This window comes from Heteronotia binoei, chromosome 8 (assembly GCF_032191835.1).
Source record: "Heteronotia binoei isolate CCM8104 ecotype False Entrance Well chromosome 8, APGP_CSIRO_Hbin_v1, whole genome shotgun sequence".
Taxonomy (NCBI): Eukaryota; Metazoa; Chordata; class Lepidosauria; order Squamata; family Gekkonidae; genus Heteronotia; species Heteronotia binoei.
The window spans coordinates 93,515,964-93,539,095 of NC_083230.1; the positions used below are offsets into that span (position 1 = coordinate 93,515,964).

Consider the following 23,132-nt stretch of genomic DNA (forward strand, 5'->3'; position numbering starts at 1 on the left):
GTGCATTTCAAGACCAGGGGAAGAGGCTATGCAAAAATTACATCTGGTGTGTGGATCCTACTCTGTACTAGCTTACTCTAGAACCTTGTCTAAAACAGCTTTATGTAGTGACTGGCATTATAAGAGAATTTGATGATTTTTGATTTTGTGTCTTCAAGTTAAGAGACCATCAAGAACTAAATAAAGGCAACCTCTTTTAAGTATATTGGGACATTGATTGGGTTAGCATGTAACCAGAGGGTCATTGACTTTGATGTAAGCTATTTGTGTTGCCACACCAGGAAGAGTCATGCCATACGCAGACTGCCAAGCTGTCCCCCTAAATCTGCTACTTTTAAAGGCTCAGCAAAAGGGAGGGGGGGTAATAGATGATTGCCTCTGGAATTAGAATAGGAAGCACTGCTTCAGCCCTAACAGCTACCAAGGCCACTCTTTCTTCAGTAGTCCAGATGATGCTCTGGAAGGGATTTCAGATTTTTCTGATGACAAACCTGATGGGTCAGATTTAGAGCTATCAGGTAACACGTGAATTCATACCATCAGCAGCTTCAAAATGTCACAAGTGTGACAGCTGGGCTTCTCTTTGCTGTGGGGTGAACTGGACAAACATTGTCAGAAAGTGGAGGGGAAAGTTCAGTCTTTAAAATAATTAAAAATTTATCATGGAATTTATTTGCTTTGATACCAGGCTGGGTTTTGATCTGCCACTGCTTGGCTTGGTAGCCTTAAATGGTTCTTGCTAGAGCTGAATCCGAGGAAAGGGAGACGCTTTGGTCACCAACACCAGAAATCTGTCTAAAATGTAACTTGCCCTTAGTGATGTTTTGACATAGCAGACATGGTTGGTTGAGCAGTGGTGTTACATTGCTGCGGTCACTTGGGTGATTCTTTGGTTGTCTGTGATCATGTAGTGAAGGAGGACAATTCTTGAAAAAATGGTGGCAAGTTTGTAAAGGCACTAAAGATAAGAAAGTATGCTTGAGGTGAGGGTGTGTTCTTATGGAAACGGTGTAAAGTTCAGTGTAATGCTAGTCTTTGTATGCATGGTGTGTGTGTAAGTGAGCAAGTGAAATTCCATCACGTCACTTCTGACTTATGGTGACCCTATGAATTAACATCCTCCCAAACATTCTATTGTTAGCAGCCTTGCTCAGGCCTTGCAAACTGAGTCAATCCATCTCACGTTCAGCATTCCTTTTTCCCTGCTGCCTTCAGTGTTTACATATATCTGTCCCCACATGTTCCCCTGAGGATACTGAGATCGGGAACTCAACATTTTTTCGTGATCCCAGGGCTGAGGCTGACAGCTACCAGAGATTGTGCCAGAGATTGGTAGCAGCCCCCTACTGGTGAAACCAGTTGCCGGAGGAGGTTAGAACCTTGCGGGACCTTGCCCAGTTCCGCAAGGCCTGTAAGACCATACTCTTCCGGCTTGCTTTCAGCTGACTTTGAGACTTGTAACAGCGAGAGGAATCCAGGGAATAACATCACAATATTATTAGCACCAACGGTTTTAAATTGTTTTAAATTTAAGTGATTTTATTAATATGATGTACTAACATGTTAGTCTCCTATTATCTTATGGTGATTGTTGTAAGCCGCCCTGAGCCTGCCTCGGTGGGAAGGGCGGGGAATAAATTTAATAAAACCTAAACCTACAAGGAATCAAATATCAAAAGGCAGCTGTACGTGCCGGTTAACAATTCTTCAGTGTCTTTAGTGTGTGTGGATGGCAACATTGGTTTGGACATTATAATATAGGGATCTGTCACCCACTCCTCTATTCTGCCCACTGTCGCTACAGTATCTCTTTCATCTCCCTTTCCTGCACCATTGTCATCCTCATTTAGCAAGTCCATAGATGGGAGGAAGGGGAGCCAAGCTCTTACGTAGTCATCTCTGTGCTGAACCAAGTGGCTGTACAATCCAGCTTCTTCCTTTTCTCTTGGGGAAGAACAAGGGATGCTGGAACGTACTAGTCATGCACTCACTTGGAGGTAGCTGTTACCTCATGACTGACACAGGAGCATTCTCCCTAGCACTGTCATCGGCTGATTTGGAAGCAGAACACTGGGGCAGAGGAACACCTGCATGGGAGATAGAAAGCTTTGGAACCCTCATCTCCGTGGCTGGCCTGTGCATGCCTAGTCCAGTGTTTGCACAGAAGATTCCTCAGTGGTCTTCTGTTTCTTTGGGGCAGGCAAACTCCAAGGCTGTGCTAATTCTCCAGACTTTGATAACCTTTATCCCTTGCAGAGATCAGTGCAACTTATTTATTTAGGAGATTTCAATGCTTTGTCTCCAGAGTCCTGTTACAATTAAAATTATGAATAAAACAACAAGCTGTTATGTGCAACTTTTTTAAAAAAATTACCACTTGGCCATCATAAATCCATCTAAAATGTAATTTTTCTCTGAGTGGAAAAATGCCTTTGCCTTGCACTTTACAAACCATGTGTCCTGTTAGGATTTGTGCTGAGAATAAACTTTTTCATCTTCTCCAGTGGTCTTGTTTCCTTGGGGCAGGCAAACTCCAAGGCTGTGCTAATTCTCCAGACTTTGATAACCTTTCTTATCCCTTGCAGAGATCAGTGCAGCTTATTTATTTAGGAGATTTCAATGCTTTGTCTTCAGAGTTCTGTTACAATTAAAATTATGAATAAAACAACAAGCTGTTATGTGTAACTTTTTTTAAAATTACCACTTGGCCATCATAAATCCATCTAAAATGTAACTTTTCTCTGAGTGGAAAAATGCCTGTGTCTTGCACTTTACAAACCATATGTGCTGTTAGAATTTGTGCTGAGGATAAACTTCTTTTAATCTTGTCCATTATGAAAACCGATATATAGAATAACTGGTGACAGGCGATAAAAATAGCAGGCAGATCAAACAGTTTCCCAGTAACAAATGACCTTAGAAGTGGATTGGCAATCTTGGCTGAGGACTCAGAGAAATGCCACAAATGGATTTGTTCTGGAAGCTTTTTGTATCTCAGATTTCTAGATGTCTAGTTGATCTTTTAAAGCTGGCCTAAAACTGTGCATTGGTGGCAGATGTGTGGCTACACTTGCAACCTTTTGCAAACTTCATTTAGGAATATGGTATTATATCTTATATGGAATGGGTTATAACACATTTTTTTCAAGGAGAGCCAGTGTAGTGTAGTAGTTGGAGTGTTGGACTAGGTTCTGGGAGACCCAGGTTAGAATTCCCTCTCTTCTTTGGGGAACCTTGGGCCACTCACATGCTCTCAGTCTCAGCTTAATCTATCTCACAGGGTTATTGTGAGGATAAAATGGAGGAGGAAAGAATAATGTAAGCTATTTAGCGTCCCCATTGGTGAATTACCGAAGGAAATAAATAAAAACTAACAGAATCCTGAAGCATTTTTTTCAAAGCAACAAAAATTAACTCAATACTCTTAGCCCTTGGATTACTTTATAAAGAATTTCCAGTGATGACTTTGTGGCCAGATTTAAAGAATGAGGCCTAAAACTACTTAATAGAGACAAATGGTGGGAAAACATGGGTCAGTTTCTTGCCCATTCTCTACCAGAAGGTTAGGGGCTGTCCTGAGGCAAGCAGGAAGCTGTCATCTTCTCAAGACAGCCTATACGATATCATCCAGAGTGTTGTGTTGGACTTGAGGAGACTTGGTTTCAAATTCTACTTTGCCATGAAAAGTCTCTGGGTGACCAGTTTGGTATCTCAGGCTACTCTTGCTTCACGGAATTGTTGTGAGGTTAAAAATGTGGTAAGGAGCCCCATGGCGCAGAGTGTTAAAGCTGCAGTACTGCAGCCCTAAGCTCTGCTCACCACCTGAGTTTGATCCCCGGTGGAAGCTGGGTTTTCAGGTACCCGACTCCAGGTTGACTCAGCCTTCCTTCCTTCCAAGGTCGGTAAAATGAGCACTCAGCTTGCTGGGGGCAAAGTGTAGATGACTGAGGAAGGCAATGGCAAACTACCCCGTAAAAAGTCTGCTGTGAAAACGTTGTGAAAGCAACGTCACCCCAGAGTTGGAAATGACTGGTGCTTGCACAGGGGACCTTTCCTTTCTAAAAATGTGGTGCCTCAGGCATTTGCTTATTTAAACAGTACCTGGGCTGCTTTCCTATTTTAAAAGCTCCCCGAAAGGTGTACTGTGTAAGAAAGACTAGAGAAGAGAAACAAAATACAGCAGCAGAAAAGACAAAAAACTGGCAGCAGAAAGATGGATACAAACAGATGCAAAACAGTTAAAACTGTGGAAGCTGGTGTATTTAAAAGACAGCTGGTGACAACTGATGTATTTTAAAGCATGGATGAATATAAAGGACTTAATCTTCATGCAAAATGTGGGTAATTCACAGATCTGTTTGGGTTTGTGAAGTGCCATTGTGAAGGGCTATGAAATAACAATATAGGGAGACAAATGATTTATTATATGGGATATTATAAAGAATAGAAAAATGTGAACTGATAAATGTGGGGCTTTTGTATTGTGCATTAGTATTTAGTAAATTTCTGTATAATTTTTTTTAAAAAAATACACACATCTGTTTGGCAAAAGGGGTATTAGTCATTTTGGACGCCAGCACCATCCTTAGTCCCCATCAGTTTCCTCTCTGAAGGGGTGAGGTGGGGGGGGTGAGGGCCCAGCCTTTGGAGAAATTTTCAGGAGGGATAGGAGTTCATATGGAAAGAAGCAGTGCTTCAAATCTGCCATTCAGGGCTACTGGAGGAAGGAGTGTAGTGATGGTAGTAATATGAATGGGGCCATAACTGAACCAAAACCACAATCCATCGTGGAATCCTTTGGGTTATGCTTTGCAAATCCTATCACGTTTCTTTGAAAAATACCCCTCCAGTATCAGTTTTAGTTTATCCTTTAATAAGAACTTATGTGCTTTAATACTTCTGCATTGATCTTTGCTGATCAACGTCCCTGTTTCTCATTGCCGTGGTATGTTGCAAAACTGATGAATTAAGCAAGGAGGGGGAAGGGTTCATTTGCAGATCCAATCTCGGGATTGACAGTTTTTATCTCTTTGTATAGTTGCAGCTTTATTCAGAAGCCAGTGTAGCTCTCCTGCAACTCAATAATGCTAAGGATTTCCAAGAGCTGAACAAACAAGCAAAGAAGAACATGACCATAGATGGCAAAGAACTGACACTTAATCCTGCATATTTATTATGGGATCTCAGTTCCATCAGCCAGGTAGGCAATGTTCTGTAATGTACAGAAAGACAATTGGGGTAAAAACTTTTTAAATAACTGTTGGTGAAGAATAAATTTTATAGCAAAATGTACAGGATTGATAGTAGTTTGAAAATGGTCATCAGTACTGCCTAATGTAAAGAGACTAGCAAATGGATTTCACAAAATGTAGAATATACATGCATAGACACTGATTTCATTATCACTGTCAATTGAAGAAGTCAGGATGAGTGATTTAGTGTCAGAAGAATTAAGGAGCTGTTTGCTCCTGTATTTCACTTGAAGAAGGCAGCTGATAGGCCTGCACACACACATGCACACCTTCACACAATCAATCCTTGGTATTCTGTCTTGGAGTCCATTCACCCAACACAGCTGTCCCATCAAGGAAATATTGCTTGGTGGTTCATGGGACCGATTTCCTAGGAATGGGAATGATGTGGGTTCGGGAACTGGACAATATGTTGTTCCTCAGAGGGGTTTCTGCTTTTAGATAACTTCTATCTCTGGAAATGTTTCCATGCTACAGTATCAGCTCAGTGGAATATCATGAAGGGATAGGTGGTAGGAATGATCGATCCCTAGAATAATCCTATCAATACTTAGTGGCTGGTGTTTTTCTTTTCTTTTTTCAAAATGGGCAGTGCTACAGTTGGCTCTCAAACCCAGCTTTGTGAGCACACTATTTAGAGAGTTTTAAAATAATTAGTAAGGCTTTTCCAGGCAGATATATGTGGTATAATCACTTTTGTAGTATGTTTTGCTAGATAAGAATATATCTAAAGCCATGGTAATTCATTGTGCCTTTTGTCCTATGCACAGCAACAAAATTAGTTTGTGAAGCACAAAGATTGGTTCTTCCACCACAAGGATACAGATTGGAAAGCCTCTGCTCTTCTAGAAGCAAAATAAACACCTGTACCACATTCCATACAGGCCATAGATAAATTTGTACATGGGATTTCCCCCTGTGCTCTGAGGTTATATGTGAAAAAGTCTTAATGTTCATAATTGGAATAATGTGGAATTTATTTCTGGGCTCAGTTCAAGTCCTATACTGCTTGAGGCCAGTGTACCTTAACGGCCTCCTATTCCTGTATGAGCCTACCTGACTGCCCCAGTCATCTTCTGATGTCTTGTTTCAGGTGTTCCTACCATCTGAGGCTAGACAAGGTGGCAAGCCAAGAAAGGGCCTTCGTCCTGACACAGAATTTTAGTACTTCTTCGTCAGGGAGATTAACTTAATCCATTGTTCTTCTTCACCCAAAGGGTGATTAATATGTGGTATTCACTGCCACAGGAGGTGGCGGTGGCTACAAGTATAGACAGCTTCAAAAGGGGATTGGATAAGCATATGGAGCAGAGGTTCATCAGTGGCTACTAGCCACAGCGTATTGTTGGAACTCTCTTGTCGGGGTAGTGATGCTCTGTATTCTTGGTGCTTGGGGGGACACAGTAAGAGGGCTTCTAGCCCCACTTGTGGACCGCCTGATGGCACTTGGGGTTTTTTTGGCCACTGTGTGACACAGAGTGTTGGACTGGATGGGCCATTGGTCTGATCCAACATGGCTTCTCTTATGTTTATTGTCTTCTGCCAGCAGGTGAAGATTTTTTTGTCTTGTTTGGCATTCCCTCACTAAAAGCCAGTTAAGTGTAGTGGTTAAGAGCAGTGGACTCTAATCTGGGAGAACCAGGTTTGATTCCCCACTCCTCCACGTGTAGCAACTGGGTAACTTTGAGCCAGTCACAGTTCTCTTAGAACTCTCTCAGCCTCGCCAACCCCACAGAGTGTCTGTTGTGGAGAGAGAAAAGGAAGGGGATTGTAAACTGCTCTGAGATGCTGAGTGAAGGTCAGGGCATTAAATCCAATCTCCTCTTCTTCTCTGACTCTTATTAGCCTTCATCCCTGTTTGTGTGAATGTGTTTTATTTAATTACTTTAAACATTTTATATTTGCATATTTCTAATGTATGAAATGTTTTAATACTTGCTACTTTGGGAAATCTGAGTTTGTTGGAAAGGCAACATAGAAATGTTTTAAAAAATAATAATAGTTGTTTAAAATAAATTCATGGTGTGTTCTGTCACTGATAAGTGTAGCACATGTTGCTCTTTTTCATAGTCTAAGCAGGATGAAGATATTTCTGCCAGTCGTTTTGAGGACAACGAAGAACTACGATATTCACTGCGTTCCATAGAGAGGCATGCACCATGGGTGCGGCACATTTTCATAGTTACTAATGGGCAGATTCCTTCCTGGCTTAATTTGGATAATCCTCGGATAACTATAGTAACACATCAGGTAAAACGTCCACTCCACCACTGGGCAACTGAAACAAATATTTATACTTATTTGATTGGGAGAAATGTTTTCTGTGCAAGAGTTGCAACTGGTCTACTTGTGTCTATTTGTAAAAACATATTTATTTTCTTTTGATTTTTACACTGCCGCCTTCCAGTATGACTGAGATTCCAGCTGTGTCCCCTCTTTCTGATTCTGAACTATCACAGGCTTTGCCTATCCTGAAATCATCAGCAGTAGGATTTTGACAACAAACATATTAAAGTACATTTTGGATGTTGGACCATAACTGAATTTTTCAAGGCCTTTGAAATTAAATCTAATTTTCAAATGCAAAAACAATGCATAGCTTCCTGTAAAACTATTTTGGTGACATTGTTCTGTAGGGAAATAGCTTAAAATGCTTTTTCCAAAAGCTATGAGAAGTGCAGTCTAGCTCCTAGTAAAACCTAGTTTTTTGTTGCATTTATTCCTTGAGAACATTCATTGTTTTGAATGCTAGAAAATACTGGCATCAGAAACAGCACATGTGGAGAACATGTAAATGGAGCCAATGCTGTTCCATTCCAGTTAAATGTGTTGCAAATCTGCAACAAAACAGCACTACAAAGTAAAGGGATGACATAAGGTCATGTAGCATTTGTGGAGAAAGGGCCCCAAGGAAGAGAGGCCTAATGAAAAGTAAAGGTCAGGGTATTAATCCCCGTCACACCAAATTAATTTGCTTCAGGGTGGGTGCATGCATATATGTGACATGAGGAGATATGTGATTCACTGTGGGCTGGATCATGGTATTACATGGTATAACTCTGCCTCATGGTATAACAGAGAGAACCAAAGTTGAGCTGGGGGTATAATGGAAGGGTTTTATAAAATGCTTCATGTATTGTGGAAGGAAAGTCTGCCTCTTGCTTTGAGATCTGCCTTCATAAATTGCACTGATGTGACTTAAACACTGCATACCTGCACATGCAGCATCTGATAGCCCAAAAAAACTTCTCGTGCAAGTTTATCTTTCTGCTTATTCATTTATTCAGACAAAAGCTGTTTTTACAGTATGCAGAAAATTAAGAGGTCATCTTTAAGCAATGTTTGGAAATTCATTTGAAGCCTTTCGTAAGATTATCATTAAGCCTGACTCTCTTAATGTTACCATTCCAGGAAATATTTCAGAATGTGAGCCACTTACCTACTTTCAGTTCTCCTGCTATTGAAAGCCACATTCACCGCATCCCAGGCCTGTCCCAGAAATTCATTTATCTAAATGATGATGTTATGTTTGGGAAGGACGTATGGCCCGATGACTTCTTTAGTCACTCCAAAGGTCAAAAGGTAAAGTCCCCACTAATTAACTTTATAGCAGTGATGAGATCAAACCTGTAGAAATTCTCCAGTTGCTTTGCCTCTTGAGAACAGCAAAGAAGTTGATTCCTGTTTAATTTCAAGATGACAGAGGTGGCAAGTGTGAGAAGGGACCTGCACAGTCTATTGTGTTCATGCATTTATTCATTCAAATTCCAGGAGCAATTGACTCCTCTAGAAGCAGTATTTGAAACAGCAGTTCAGGCTGTAGAGAAAGCTGAAAACTCACATCTTTAAACGACTGATATTTATGGCACCACTTAAAGCACAAAGTGCATGTGTTAAAATGAGCAGTTAGTTACAGTAAGGATTTAATGATAATTTTCTGCTTGAATTCTGGTGTGTATGTATGTTATATTCTGCACAGTTGCTTTTGACTTACAGTGACCCTATGAATTGATAGTCTTCAGAGCACTCTATCCTTAACATCCTTGCTGAGGCCCTGGCTTCCTTTTTTTTGAGTTAATCCATTTCATGTTGGGTCTTTCTCTTCTGTTATCTAAGTAACTTTATAGCAATAATGAGACCAAACCTTTAGGAGTCCTCCAGTTGCTTTGCCTCTTGAGTACAGCAAAGACGTTGTTGCCTGTTTAATTTGAACATAACAGAGGTACTCTTCTGTTACCTAAATACAAAAGACATGCCTAATCCTATGTACCACTTCAAGCCTTTCAGCTAGTGAACATTTAGAACATTAAAGCCACACCTCTAGGGCAGCTGGTTGGCTGCTGTATGAAACAGGATGATGGACCACTGGTGTTATCCAGGAGGGCTCCTCTTATGTTCTTCATTATGTTTACACATACCCTTAAGCATAATTGATGTGATATGATGTATTTAGTACTTTGCTATCAGGACCAGAGTTCAAAATGTATTATAAGATGTGGCTATGTCTTGGTTTTCACGCTTATTGAACTCTATCATGAATACTGACACATTCTCTGGTGTTTTAAGCTTGAGAAAAAAGCATGGCCATGTGAAAATTACTTGTACCACATCATCACATTTGAACATTAACATCATGTTGAAGTAATCCCTAGAATCAGTTCAGCAAAGAGAACAGAGCAATTTAATGTTCTGTCCCCCTTTTTGTTCCCAGATTAATGTCACCCACTGTGCAAGGCTATAAAAGAGATAAATGCTGGGGTGCTTGTTTGAATAAAGGAATATTACACACAATTTCTACATGGCGCAGGGTGGTAAAGCTGCAGTACTGCAGTCCTAAACTCTGCTCACAACCTGAGTTCAATCCTGGCAGAAGCTGGGTTCAGGTAGCCGACTCGAGGTTGACTTGGCCTTCCATCCTTCCGAGGTCAGTAAAATTAGTACCCAGCTTGCTGGGGGGAAAGTGTAGATGACTGGGGAAGGCAATGGCAAACCACCCTGTAAAAAGTCTGCCCTGAAAATGTTGTGAAAGCAACATCACCCAAGAGTCAGAAACAACTGGTGCTTGCACAGAGGACTACCTTTTCCTTTTTAATTTAAAGAGAAGCTGGAGGATCAAGTTATTAAATATTGTAGCAGGTTAAAATCCTTGAAAATGCAGCTGGTCAGATATAACTGCAAGTTTAGAATGAACAACTTGGGTTCACTCACGCTGGGAGACAATTGAGGCAGAATGTAAAATAACTAAGGGCGTTTTCGCACTGACCTTAATCGGCAGCGACGCCCCTCTTCACCGTGCAGGATCTGCGCGGATTTCGCACCAATTGCCACGGAGCACCCAGAAGAGCCGCAAAGTCCCGCGGCTTTTGCGGTGCAAATGGAAACTGCCAAAAACCAGTTTCCATTTGCGCCGCAAAAGCCGCGGGACTTTGCGGCTCTTCCGGGTGCTCCGCGGCAATTGGTGCGAAATCCGCGCAGATCCTGCGCGGTGAAGAGGGGCGTCGCTGCCGATTAAGGTCATTGCAAAAACACCCTAAAACAAAAGTCACCATTCTGGTCTGCAGGAACTTTTTAGGTCAGTTGCTTTAAACTTTTCAATTTCTTCTGAGAGATCAAAAGTTGGGAAGTTCTGGTTTTCTCATGGTTTTGCTTTGTGCTCTGGAGAAATGATTTGCCCAGATGAAGATGTGAGTAAATATTTGTTCAGTTCCTGAGTGTGAGAATGAGAACAATGTGTTTTTATCTCGCATTATCAGGTATATTTGACTTGGCCAGTGCCAAACTGTGCTGAGGGATGTCCTGGCTCATGGATTAAGGATGGCTACTGTGATAAAGCCTGTAACAATTCTGCTTGCGATTGGGATGGAGGGGATTGCATTGGTAAGAAAAGAGACACTTTGAAAGATTGTTGAATGTAAGAAGTTTACTAACTGGTAGGCTATTGTGTAGATGTAAATAATCTTTTTCTTTTCTAGGATGCATTCTTTTGTAGATAGAGAATACAAATTCATCAGATTCCTTAAGGGGCCACTTGCTTTCACAAGATGCTCTGTATTATTGAAAACTTTCAGTGAGCAGTTTACATTAGATTAAATGTTATCATAGCAAATATTACCAGTTAGGCAAAATAGTGCAGTTAGATATGTCATGCAGACATATCTGTTAAGGCATCAAGGCAATCAGTGTAGGAAAAACTTTATTCCTAATAAAAATCACCTCCTGATGTGATCCATTACATTACAGCTTTGGCTTTCTCTACAAGAATACCCTCCTGAACAACTCTGTTTTGTGTATTTAATGAAATGATAGAAATGTGGGGGCCTGCCTTTAGATAATTCCATATTGTAAGAGCACAGAGAATGTGTGTGAATGGGCAGTTGCTGATTTTACCTGTTTGCAGGGTGGTATCCTCAGAAAGCCTTGCTTAGATGAACAGAGCCATTGTAGCAAAACATAGCAGAAGAGGAAATCCTGCAAATGTGTGGATCTAATAACCTTAAGAGCTGTGTAGGTAATAGCTAGAACCTTAAATTGAACCTGGAAAGTGAGCAGTACCCAGTTGATTATCTTCAGAAAGGGAGTGATTTGCATGTTTAGCTGGTCACCTGACAGCCAGGCCATGGCATTCTGTACCAGTTGTAGTCTTCAGGTTGCCTTTAAGGGCAGACCTACATATAGTGCATCACAGCAGTCTAGCCTTGCAGTAATCATAGCTGTGGGTCCACAGATTAATTGAATGTAGGTAGGAGGCCATTTCCTGAGCCAAATGGTAGAATGCTTTCTTCTGCAGTGGCATCAGCTTGCATCTCCAACAATAAAGCTGGATCAAGTATCATTTTAGACTCTTACAAGAGCCAGTTTGGTGTAGTGGTTAAGTGTGCGGACTCTTATCTGGGAGAACGGGTTTGATTCTCCACTCCTCCACTTGCAGCTGCTGGAATGGCCTTGGGTTAGCCATAGCTATCACAGGATTTATCCTTGAAAAGGCAGCTGCTGTGAGAGCCTTCTCAGCCCCACCCACCTCACAGGGTGTCTGTTGTGGAGGGAGAAGACATAGGAGATTGTAAGCCGCTCTGAGTCTCTGATTCAGGGAGAAGGGCAGGGTATAAATCTGCAGTTCTTCTTAACTAAATCAGCTTGACCTCCATTCAAAAACAGGGAGCACTGTGTCCTTCAGGACCTCAGGCTTTACAACAAAACAATAAATGACTTCTTCAAAGGGCTTTACATAGTGATGGTGTAATCCCAAGCCCCCTTCTCCATCTTTAATGGACTATGTTCATTCTGGCCCTGGTGCCAGACTCCCTGGACTCTGAGTTATTATGGACTATGTATCCTTATAAGCACATGAATCTTGCTATATTGGACTCTCAGCCTTACTTGAGTCCAAGCAATTACATGAGCACCAGCCCAATATGGACATTTTACTCTGTATTAGGCCAAGCATCAAACACTCCAACTAAGGTAAGGACGACTTCCTGCCTGTTCCTGACATTGCTGTGACTGTGTGCATCCCCCTGCATAGAAGGACTCCAGATCAGACTTCCCCGAGAAGCTGCCAAGCTATGCAGAACACAACTGCGATCCTGTCAACAGAAGACAGTTTTCAAGAGCAGCCTTCACCAGAAGCCATGATGGAAGAGATTCTGGATCCATCTTGTTCTTGCTTAATCCATGAGGGTAAAGCGAGAGCATCACATACTCCGGACGCAATATGCATATTCAAATGGAAGAAGCCAGCCGCTAACAATAGAGCTTGTTGTTACTCCCACTGTTCCTGTCAACCATTTAGGAGACCGCTGGACACAAAGAAGAAGCGTGAGAGAGAGAGATCGTTGCTGTCATGCAGACCATCCCTATTATGTTTGCTATGTTGTTACAATAAGATAGCAATTTGACTCAAAACCCCCCACCTGTGCTTCTTTGTTTAGGTTAGGTAAATTCATCAACACCCTTAATCCTTTTTTCAAAACTTCCTGGGAGCCTCCCCCTTCTGTGATGTCAGGAGTCACATGTAGTTATGTCACAGGTCATCTGACAGCTGTGTCATGGGTCACCTGATACCATTGCCTGGGGACACAGATTCGGTAATATAAGGACCTACTACAGACTTGCACTTCTTAATCCCTTAATCCTTACTTCTAACTCTGAGCAGATGGTCAGCTTCTCTTGTCTGAATATATTCCTCTCCCATCGTTTTTGTGGTAGCTGTTTTGGTAATTACTGTTAGGTGTTCATTGTTGTCATAATTTTGGTCTGATTTTCTTTTTTCCATTTGTTCTGTTGTTGATATTGTAATATAGGTTATTGCTAAGACCAAACTTCTCAGCCTTCTTGAGAGTGGACCTAAAATACAACCTTCTAGTTTTGCTCTTAGTTTAGTTATAATTTATGACAGTATGATGTAAAGTGAAATGTTCTTGCAACCTTAGGAATGCTTGTTTTTTTTTTACTTTAAGCTATTCATTTTTTTTTTTAAAGCAGGAGATTAAAAAACATAGGGTGGATCCTTACTGCATTTTCTGTTGTGGGAGATGCTTTTGTGAGCAGAAGGCTGGGAGGAGTGATTTTCACTGGTTCCACCCTTCCCTACAGACTCCCACTTTGTCTCCAGGGGCCCTGTCAGGATCCTGGGGCCCCTCAGAGGAATAATTTTAGGGCAGGAAGGGAGGAGTGAGGAAATTCACTTAAGGGAGCACATCTCTGCTCATAACAGAGAATCTGTGCCAATGCTTGGACCACACATCAGAAAGCATATTCAGCTATATCCCCACATCTGACTTGTCCACTCTAGGCTTTTAAAGGTACTTTGTTTTCCTCTTTCTTTTTTTAGGCAACCATGTGGGCAACCGGTATGGTGGTGGTGCTGGCGCTGGTATAGGAGCAGGGAACGTTCCACCCTGGCAGTTTGGTGGAGGAATAAATGGTGTTTCTTACTGTAACCAAGGCTGTGCAAACTCCTGGCTAGCTGATAAATTCTGTGATCAAGCTTGCAATGTCCTTTCCTGTGGGTTTGATGCTGGTGATTGTGGACAAGGTAATGTAAACATATGTCCTTTTGGGTAGAATGTCTTCATTACTGTTTAATGTAGGGATGTCAAACATGTGGCCCGGGGACCGAATCAGGCCCCTGGAGGGCTCCTATCAGGCCCCCAAGCAACTGGCTGTCATCTGCTTCCTTCTCCCTCTCTCTTGCTTCCTTCTGCATCACAATGTGCTTTACTAGGTTTGCTCAATAGCACAGGAGCTACAAAGCAAAGTATCTATTGTCTCAATTGGCTGAGGCTCCTTCCTTGGGGAGGAAGGGGGGGAGGGAGAGCTTGTTTTGCCAGACTCTCTCAACCACACAGCAAAGCTGCCCTTCTAAGCCTCTCTCCCTTCTGTGGGCTGAGGCTCCTCCCCCTCCTGGTCCCCTAGGGAAGGAAAGAGCCAGAGCTTTCTTTGCCCAGTTCTGCACAGGAGAGATAGAAAGAAAGCACCTTCAAGACCAATGAATGCTAATGTTTTAAGCATTTTTTAAGTTTTTAAAAATCTTTAATTGTGTTTTTGTGCTTTTTAATGTTTATCTCTCTGCTACCTGGTATTACATTTTATGATACATGTGGCCCAGCCCAATAAGTTTTCATTTATGTCAGATCTGTCCCTCATAATAAATGCGTTTGACACCCTTGGTTTAATGTACATTTCATGCATTCTTTTTGTCTGGGTGTATGCTTCATTTAACTGTTCTCTGATCACATTTATTTACCAATGGATATCTGTGAATCTTGTGCTCATGTGTTCATGTACACATTAGTCCAGTAAATAAAATATTAAGCGTATTTCTTTGGAGAAACGGAGAATTAATGGTCAAGAAAGTCCACGGTTGTTGTAAAGGAGTAGTCCCTCTAAATTGTTCTTTGCTCCCCATCTAGTCCATGTCATGCATAGGACTGATTTGCAGCGGTTAAAGAATGGCACTAAGAGAGATAAAGTATTAGAGGGGCTTTTCTAAGATTGCTGCATTTTTGCTCTCTGTTTCCATTTCCCAATTTGCTTGTGGTGTGAAGGTATGCTATAGGGTAAAGAAATGTGAGCTGCAGAGTGCCTTGCTGTTGCCTTTTATTTCCTTTGCCTTCAGAATGCACATTGGTTTTGTTTCATTGTATCTTTTTATTCTTCAGGAAGTGCCATTTTATCACCTGTGTGCATATGTAAAACTTAGTATAGCCCACCTTGAAACATGGGGGTAGGGTGGGCTACTTGTTGGTAGTTCCAATTTCTGATCATTGCCATATGAGTAATATAAATAAAAAGAGAAGAGGCAGATCATGTGAAGTATTTCTCTGTTCTTCCAGATCACTTTCATGAGTTGTACAAAGTGACCCTTCAGAAGAATGTGACTCATTATGTAATTCCAAAAGGCGAAAACCTACCTTACTTCAGCTTTGCTGAAATAGCCAAGAAAGGCCTTGAGGGTGCCTATAGCGATAACCCAATAATCCGTCATGCTTCCATTGCTAACAAATGGAAGACTATCCATTTGCTAATGCACAGTGGAATGAATGCAACTGTGATCCATTTTAATCTTACATTTCAAAATAAAGACGACAAAGAGTTTAAGATGCAGGTAACACTGGAGGTTGATACAAGAGAAAAACCAAAAATAAACATCACTTCCACTCGGAAGCCTGATGGTGATGTGAAAACTACAACAGCAGCACCAGAGTTGGAAATGATATTTGAGGATATCCCTGAGGAAGAACGTTTTCCAAGAATTAAAAAACGTCCAAATGGCACGGTGGAGAGTTTGGATGGAGGTATAGTGATTCCACAAGTTGACATGTCTGCCCTTCCTGAAGACGTAAGGCTAGCTCTGCAGAATTTAGATTTGCAGCTTGAAGGTGGGGACATCACCCAGAAAGGGTACAATCTGTCAAAGGCTGCTCTTCTGAAGCCCTTCCAGTTGTTGCTCACAACTGCAGGAAACAATTTCCAAAATACAAGGAGGAAGGAAGCATACATTGACTTAGGAGTTCAGAAAAATCTCACAACCAGGCACAACTCTTACAAAAGCAATGAAGGTGGCAAAGCAGATATTGAAAGAAAAAGGCATGACGTGTTTCCACTGGGACCTGTTGTTAGCACTCTTGTGGCAATGAAGGTGAACAGCTATTTCCCCCTAAAACACAGCTCAGTTGTAAAATCGGAGCTTACAGCTGTAGTCCAGAATGCAGGTGAAAAAAACGAGTCTCAGGAGAAAATGCTAAATGTCTACCAACAGAATGGAACTCAAAAGCCAAAAGAAATTACAAAAGAGAAAATTGCAGAAGAAAAGAAAGAAAATAGAGGTGTCGATCGATCTCATGCTGAGGAAGGTACAATAGGCAGTCAAGGCATACCAGGAAGGAAGCTACAGTATTATGCTGAAAATTATCCAGGCTTTTTGCCCTGGGAGAAGCATAAATATTTCCAGGACCTGCTTGATGTGAGTGTCTCCGAGGACTGGGATGGTGTTGAGAGACGAATGTATTAATTTTAAGGAGCTAATGCTGCATAGTAGCAAACGGGACATCCCTAGTTCAAATTTCATTTTATGGCACAAGTTGAGTAGGTAGAGAGGCTGGATTTATTAGACAAGCAACTAACATAAATTAATAGGTAGCCTTGAACAAAGGCTCTTGTGGCTTTACCACAAGAGGATAATATGGACATACCTTTCAGGATTGTTATAAGGACTGCTAGAAGAACATAGAGATGAGTCCTTGACCACTCAAAAGAGCTGTGTTAATGATGACAATGATTGCAAATACACCTCTGTGAGATTGAAAAAATGGCTTAGTTCGGGAGTGATGTTTATATTGTTCACTGCCTGTTTTTTTGTTAGAGGCCTTAAACCTAAATCAACCATATATTTCAAAAGCAGGGAATCCAGTGCATCTACAGCAAGTGGATGAGGTTTGACAAGTTTGACAAGTAACTGGACCAGGGCCATATTTTAATAACTGAATCACAAGATACAGACCAAAAATAGTGTCTGCTATTAAAGGCACAAAGTTACACCCTTCTAAGCCCACTGACTTCTTGGTTTAGGGTGGCACTCCTAGGAGAGGAAGACTTAGATTATAAGTATAAAGTAATTTGGCTACTGTTCAGAAATCTTTAAAATCAGGAGGGCTGTTTAGAAGAGACTGTTAATCATTGCTGAAATTACATTCAAACGACAGCTAAAATTCAAAACTCAACTTTCAGTTGGCTTCCTACTTTAAATCTTGTTAAATGAAAAGTCACAAGATTACAGAACTGTAAACTTCCAAGTCTTAGATACATTGGGAGTCTGGGACTAGTGTGTCTAAACAGAATGTTTCTGTATTCAGTTGGATTTTTTTTTTTAAAAAAAATGATATAACTAAAATATGGTGGTCACATTTTGTTGTCACATCTCACTTGCAAATCCAGTAAATAGTCAGTAGTCCAATTGATTGGGGGTTTGTGGCATATTTGCTTAGAAAATTAGATTAGAGTTCTTAGGCCATATTCCATCCAAGTACCATTTTAAGCCTCCAGAATCTTTAAATGGTTATATGAACTAGGCATCTTTAAAACTAGTCTTGCACATCCGGCAGTATTAAAAACAGCTGACATTCTGTGACTTCTGTGATTTTGTGAGTAACTTAAGCATGAACTGTCAATGTATGCTTCCTCCCCCTCTCCCTCCAGGAAGAAGAGGCATTAAAGAAAGAAATGGCTTACTTTACAGATAGCAAATTAATTGGGAGGCAGCTGAAAGACACATTTGCTGATTCTCTCAGATATGTAAATAAACTTCTGAACAGTAAATTTGGATTCACATCTCGGAAAGTCCCTGCTCACATGCCTCATATGATTGACCGAAAAGTGATGCAAGAACTACAGGATTTGTGAGTTTTAACTTTTATTAAGGGAGCAAGTAACCAAATACAGATGTATCTTGTTGCTTATCATATGCCTTGTTTGAACGGAGGATAAAGTTGGAGTTACTTCCACACCCCTAACATTTCTGGACTTGAAGAGTTAATGTTTCAGGGAGAAGAGTGTGCAAAACCTTCTTTCTGACTTCTGGTTTTCTACATGCTGTGGATTTGGGAGGATTCGAGCAGCATTTAATCATGAGAATCTCTGTCTATGGCATCATGTGATGATTCCAAAAACAGATTTACCTTCTCATCTGTTGTTTGTGAGAACTAGACTTTTGTCTTGTAATAATAAGTATTCTCTTCCTAAGAAATATTGAACATATGAAGCTGCCTTATACTGAATCAGACCCTCGGTCCATCAAAGTCAGTATTGTCCACTCAGACTGGCAGCGGCTCTCCATGGTCTCAAGCTGAGGTTTTTCACGCCTACATGCCTAGACCCTTTTTAGTTGGAGATGCCGGGGATTGAACCTGAGACCTTCTGCTTCCCAAGCAGATGCTCTACCACTGAGCCACCGTCCCTCTCCAACTCTTATTTTAAAACTCTCTTGTCTGCAGTCACTACTGGGTATCCATGGGCTAGCAGGCATTTGCCAAATATTTTGTCCAAAGCTCTGTCCCCTAGATCCCCTATGAGAGGTGTCCCTCACCTGCTGTTTCTCTGTGTGGTGGAATTTATTTTGGGTTGGCCCTCTTTATGATCCTAACCATATTCTTTATGGTCTTAAATATACTCTTAAACTTACTCTTTATGAAATTGGCTACAAGAACTCTTTCTGAAAGCAGCTATGCTCCCCTCTACTCCTTCTGGTACCCTTCCACTTAGAATGTTCAGTAAATCTACAGAGAAGAATTCTAGTCTCCAGGCCTTAAAGCTGCAGTCATATTGGGTTCTTTGTATATTCAAGCCAGATTGTTGTATGAGAAGTTTAGGGATTTGGTATATGTTAGTCATCTCTTAGGATAAAGATCTAGTTTATCCTGGATTTTCCTGGATTGTCTGGCAAGTCTTGGACAAATTATGTTTTAAAGATGTTTTTCAAATATTTAAATTATAGGAAAACCACCTGTCTTGGTTGACATCAGCATCTCCTGCTTTGGGATGACCTAATTGTGAAAGACTGTTTTCCCAAAGGGCATCAGTCCAGACATCCAGTTGCATTCTGTATCCTGTGACCTATAGATTTATTTTATTTATTCATTGGATTTATATCCTGCCTTCCCCGCCAAAGCAGGCTCAGGGTGGCTAATTTATATCAAATTGCGTTAATTTAGGTTAATTTATATCAAAAACTTATCCAGACTGTAAAACAGGCTGGGTTTACTCTCCTTCTTTCTGGACAGATTTCCTGAGGAATTTGACAAGACTTCATTTCACAAAGTACGCCACTCTGAAGACATGCAGTTTGCCTTTTCGTATTTCTACTATCTCATGAGTGCAGTTCAGGCATTGAACATTTCCCAGGTTTTTGATGAAGTTGATACGGATATGTCTGGAATTTTATCTGACAGGGAGATACGGACATTGGCCACAAGAATTCATGAATTGCCTTTAAGCTTGCAGGTACTTTTTTAATGTATCCAGAAAACTCCATATAGACACTAAGCATAAAAGGGGGGGGAAGCGAATAAAAAGTAAACATTGGAGATGTTCAGTAATGGTATTAATAACATTATTGCTGGATTCAGAAGTTATGGAGATGACTGTTCAGATGACTTGTAAAGGAAATGAAGTCATTTGAGATTCCAGTTCACTTGATGTTGTCATTCTTCATTCTAGCCTTAAGCAAATTTTAAGATCAAACAGATTAATACAATCCAGTAAAAAATAAATGAAACCTGCTTGGGTTGTTTAAAGCTTTAAGCCTCGTTAGTTTTTATCTGAAACTATTAATACATTCCAGTATCTAGCTCTGTTAAGTTTTTTTTTAATAGTGGTCTGTGATTTAGCTCTACCACTTCAGACCACAAATTTACACTCAAATGGTTGAATGCCTATCCTTAAAGCAAACTAGATGTCAGGAAAAAGGAATTGGATGCTACGGATGTTCCACTAACAGAAGTGGACATTCTCCCCCCCTTTCCCCTCTGCAGCCTCCTGTGATTTTTGCAGAGAGAAAGCCCTTGGGGGGTATTCCAATTGAGAAGGGAACTGGATTAGATCTCTTCTTTCCTCGTTCCCATCAGCAAAACTTCTATAGGATCCAACCAAGGGCTCCTGCCTAACATTCCCTCTGGTATCTTGATTTCTAAGCAAGATGTTTTAATTTATTAATTATTAATTTATTTTTTTTAGAAAACATTTCTATTTATTTTTTATTTCATTATATTCAACTTATTAGCCACCATTCCCTGCAAGCAGGGCCCAGGGCAGCTTACAACAATATATGCACCACAAGTGACTAGGTTAAAACCAACATTAAAATCAGATCAATTACAAAGTTCCCAGTTGTAGATGGCAAAAGAGTTACAGTTTCTGGGCTTCCTGGGGTAGAGCAGGAGAGTACCAGTCTGTACACTGTCCCATCGCTGTCCTCAACCAAATGTCTACCGGGACATCTTTGCCTTACATGCCCTGCGGAAGGATAGTAGTTAACAACTTTTTATTACCTTGTAATTACAAGTTACAGCTTTTTATTACCTTGTAATTTTATTCAGTTATGCACCCTGCGGTCCCAAGTGGTACAGCTTAGAATCAACTTTCCTGCTTTGTTGATAACTGAGTTTACATCTGGCTTGTAGAAAGAAACGTGCTTTTATAAGAAAAAATCCAGTCAGTGTACTTAATTTAGTTTGCGAGTACAGAAAAAGAAAATGCATTATCTTGTCTCTCTTTTTTCTTGCCAGGATTTGACTGGTCTGGAGCAAATGTTAATAAACTGTTCTAAATCCCTTCCAGTCAACATTACTCATATTAATATCATACCACCAACACAGGAAGCATATTATGATCCTAATCTGGTAAGGACTTGTTAACATGGGCTTTTGTCTTCTAGTTTTACATACTGACATTTGAAAAAAACAATTTACAAAAATGTGTTGCTATATATGTGTGTGTGTGTGTGTATGTGTATAAAAACAGGAAATCACTGTAAAATTCTTTGATTCAGTAGACTCTAGATGTGTTTATCTCTGCTCCAAAAACCTGTTAAGTAAAGGAAGCTACACTAATTGTAGGTCTTTTTTTGTAGCAGGAATTCCTTTGCATATTAGGCCACACACCCCATGATGTAACTAATCCTCCAAGAGCTTACAGGGCTCTTATTACAGGGCCTACTATAAGATCTTGGAGGATTGGCTACATTAGGGACGTGTGGCCTAATATGCCAAGGAGCAACTGCTACAAAAAAACCCCCTTAAATAATTTCATTTATGAACAAACCTCTAGCCTCTTAGCTACTGTAAGTATGTGCTGTGAGATCTTTCTTTCTTTTCTTTCTTTCTCTCTGTAATCACAAAGCACAACCCACTTCCCTCAAACCCAAAACCTCCTTGGTTCTTGGCCCAAACTGAGGTTAACATGAAGAACTAAGAGAAAGTAGCAACATCACTTTTGGAAGCTAATTGTGGCTGGATGTGCTTTCTGGTTAGATTGCCTCAATCCAGTTATATTTTTGTGCTCTGCTTTGATCTTTTGATGTCTTTGATAACACTTTTCTTATAAAGAAATGTGGCAGCTTTTTAAGAAATGTCCACTCAGAAATAAAAAACATTGTATAATTTGTTTTATCATCAGGATAGCATTTATTTTTGGATTCTTTCCATTGCTGAATTTTCAGCTAGGTTAAACTTATAAAAGACTCATCTTGAAAATACAGACATTGCTTAGCCCCAACCTGGATAGCCCAAGCAAACCCAGTCTTGTCAGATGTCAGAAGCTAAGCATGGTTGACTCTGGCAAATACTTGGATGGGAGACCTCATTGGAATACCAGCAGTCAGGAGGACAGGGACAGGCTTTATTCAGTCACCTCTCTGAATATCCTTCAGGCCCCAAGTAGGGGTCAGTAACCAGAGGTCACCATGACTTCCACATGTCTGTGTGCACACATATACTGACACAAAAAAATACCAAGAAAGAAAATACAGACATTGCTTGTGGTTTTGCCCCAGGGCTTATGTTAAGAATTATACGGTATTTAAATTTTGTTTGTTTTTATTCTTGGCACTGAGTACCTTCCACCAAAGCATTTTCCTGCTCTGTTGTAGAACAGTGAATAATAAGCATCTCTGTGTGCGCGTAAGCTTTTTATATTTTTTGCTAGTCAAATATTGATTAGTTTCTTTGTAGGAGTAGTTAAGATTGTTAGGAATTAATGGTCTACAAAAACACTATGAAAGAGGGGCATGCAAATTAATCGTACTCCATTCAGCTAATGTTTTTTCCCATTTTCAGCCTCCAGTGACTAAAAACCTGCTAACCAACTGTAAGCTTGTGACGGATAGAATTCGTAAAGCATACAAGGACAAAAACAAGTACAGGTATCTCCTTCTTTATTGATGCTGCAAAACAAAAAAAAGTAGAGAAGATTAGAAGGACCCAAAGAATAAACTGTGTGTACTTTAAAATGAAACATTAAAAGCCTTATGGCAGTGAGCCAGACATGATAGAACTGAAGTTTAAAAGAAAAAAATTTCTGCTTAAAACAGTATTCATTAATGATTTAGCTAATTCCCAGAGCATTTTGGCTGCTTTCGTCAGTGGAATTTATTTGGCAATTAGCTAGACATACAATCTACACTTTACCCCTAGCAAGCTGTCCTCGGCCAATAACATCATAGCTAATTCCCAGAGCATTTTGGCTGCTTTCATCAGTGGAATTTATTTGGCAACTAGCTAGACGTACAATCTATACTTTATCCCCATTTTACTGACCTTGGAAGGATGGAAGGCTGAGTCAATCTTGAGCCGGCTACCTAAGGACCTAGTGCTTGCGCAGGAGACTACC

At 40.6% G+C, this 23,132-nt stretch overlaps 1 protein-coding gene across 2 annotated transcripts in view; it reads left to right on the forward strand.

The window, feature by feature from the left end:
- Nucleotides 1–23,132, forward strand: part of GNPTAB (N-acetylglucosamine-1-phosphate transferase subunits alpha and beta) — a 59,741-nt gene that overhangs the window by 28,851 nt on the left and 7,758 nt on the right. For both annotated transcript variants that reach the window (XM_060245620.1, XM_060245621.1), the window contains 10 exons: nucleotides 5,039–5,200; nucleotides 7,323–7,502; nucleotides 8,664–8,834; nucleotides 11,006–11,129; nucleotides 14,083–14,286; nucleotides 15,587–16,716; nucleotides 17,949–18,148; nucleotides 19,529–19,748; nucleotides 21,032–21,145; nucleotides 22,580–22,665. In XM_060245620.1, coding sequence (XP_060101603.1) covers nucleotides 5,039–5,200; nucleotides 7,323–7,502; nucleotides 8,664–8,834; nucleotides 11,006–11,129; nucleotides 14,083–14,286; nucleotides 15,587–16,716; nucleotides 17,949–18,148; nucleotides 19,529–19,748; nucleotides 21,032–21,145; nucleotides 22,580–22,665 — 2,591 coding nt within the window. The remainder of the gene's footprint in view (nucleotides 1–5,038; nucleotides 5,201–7,322; nucleotides 7,503–8,663; nucleotides 8,835–11,005; nucleotides 11,130–14,082; nucleotides 14,287–15,586; nucleotides 16,717–17,948; nucleotides 18,149–19,528; nucleotides 19,749–21,031; nucleotides 21,146–22,579; nucleotides 22,666–23,132) is intronic.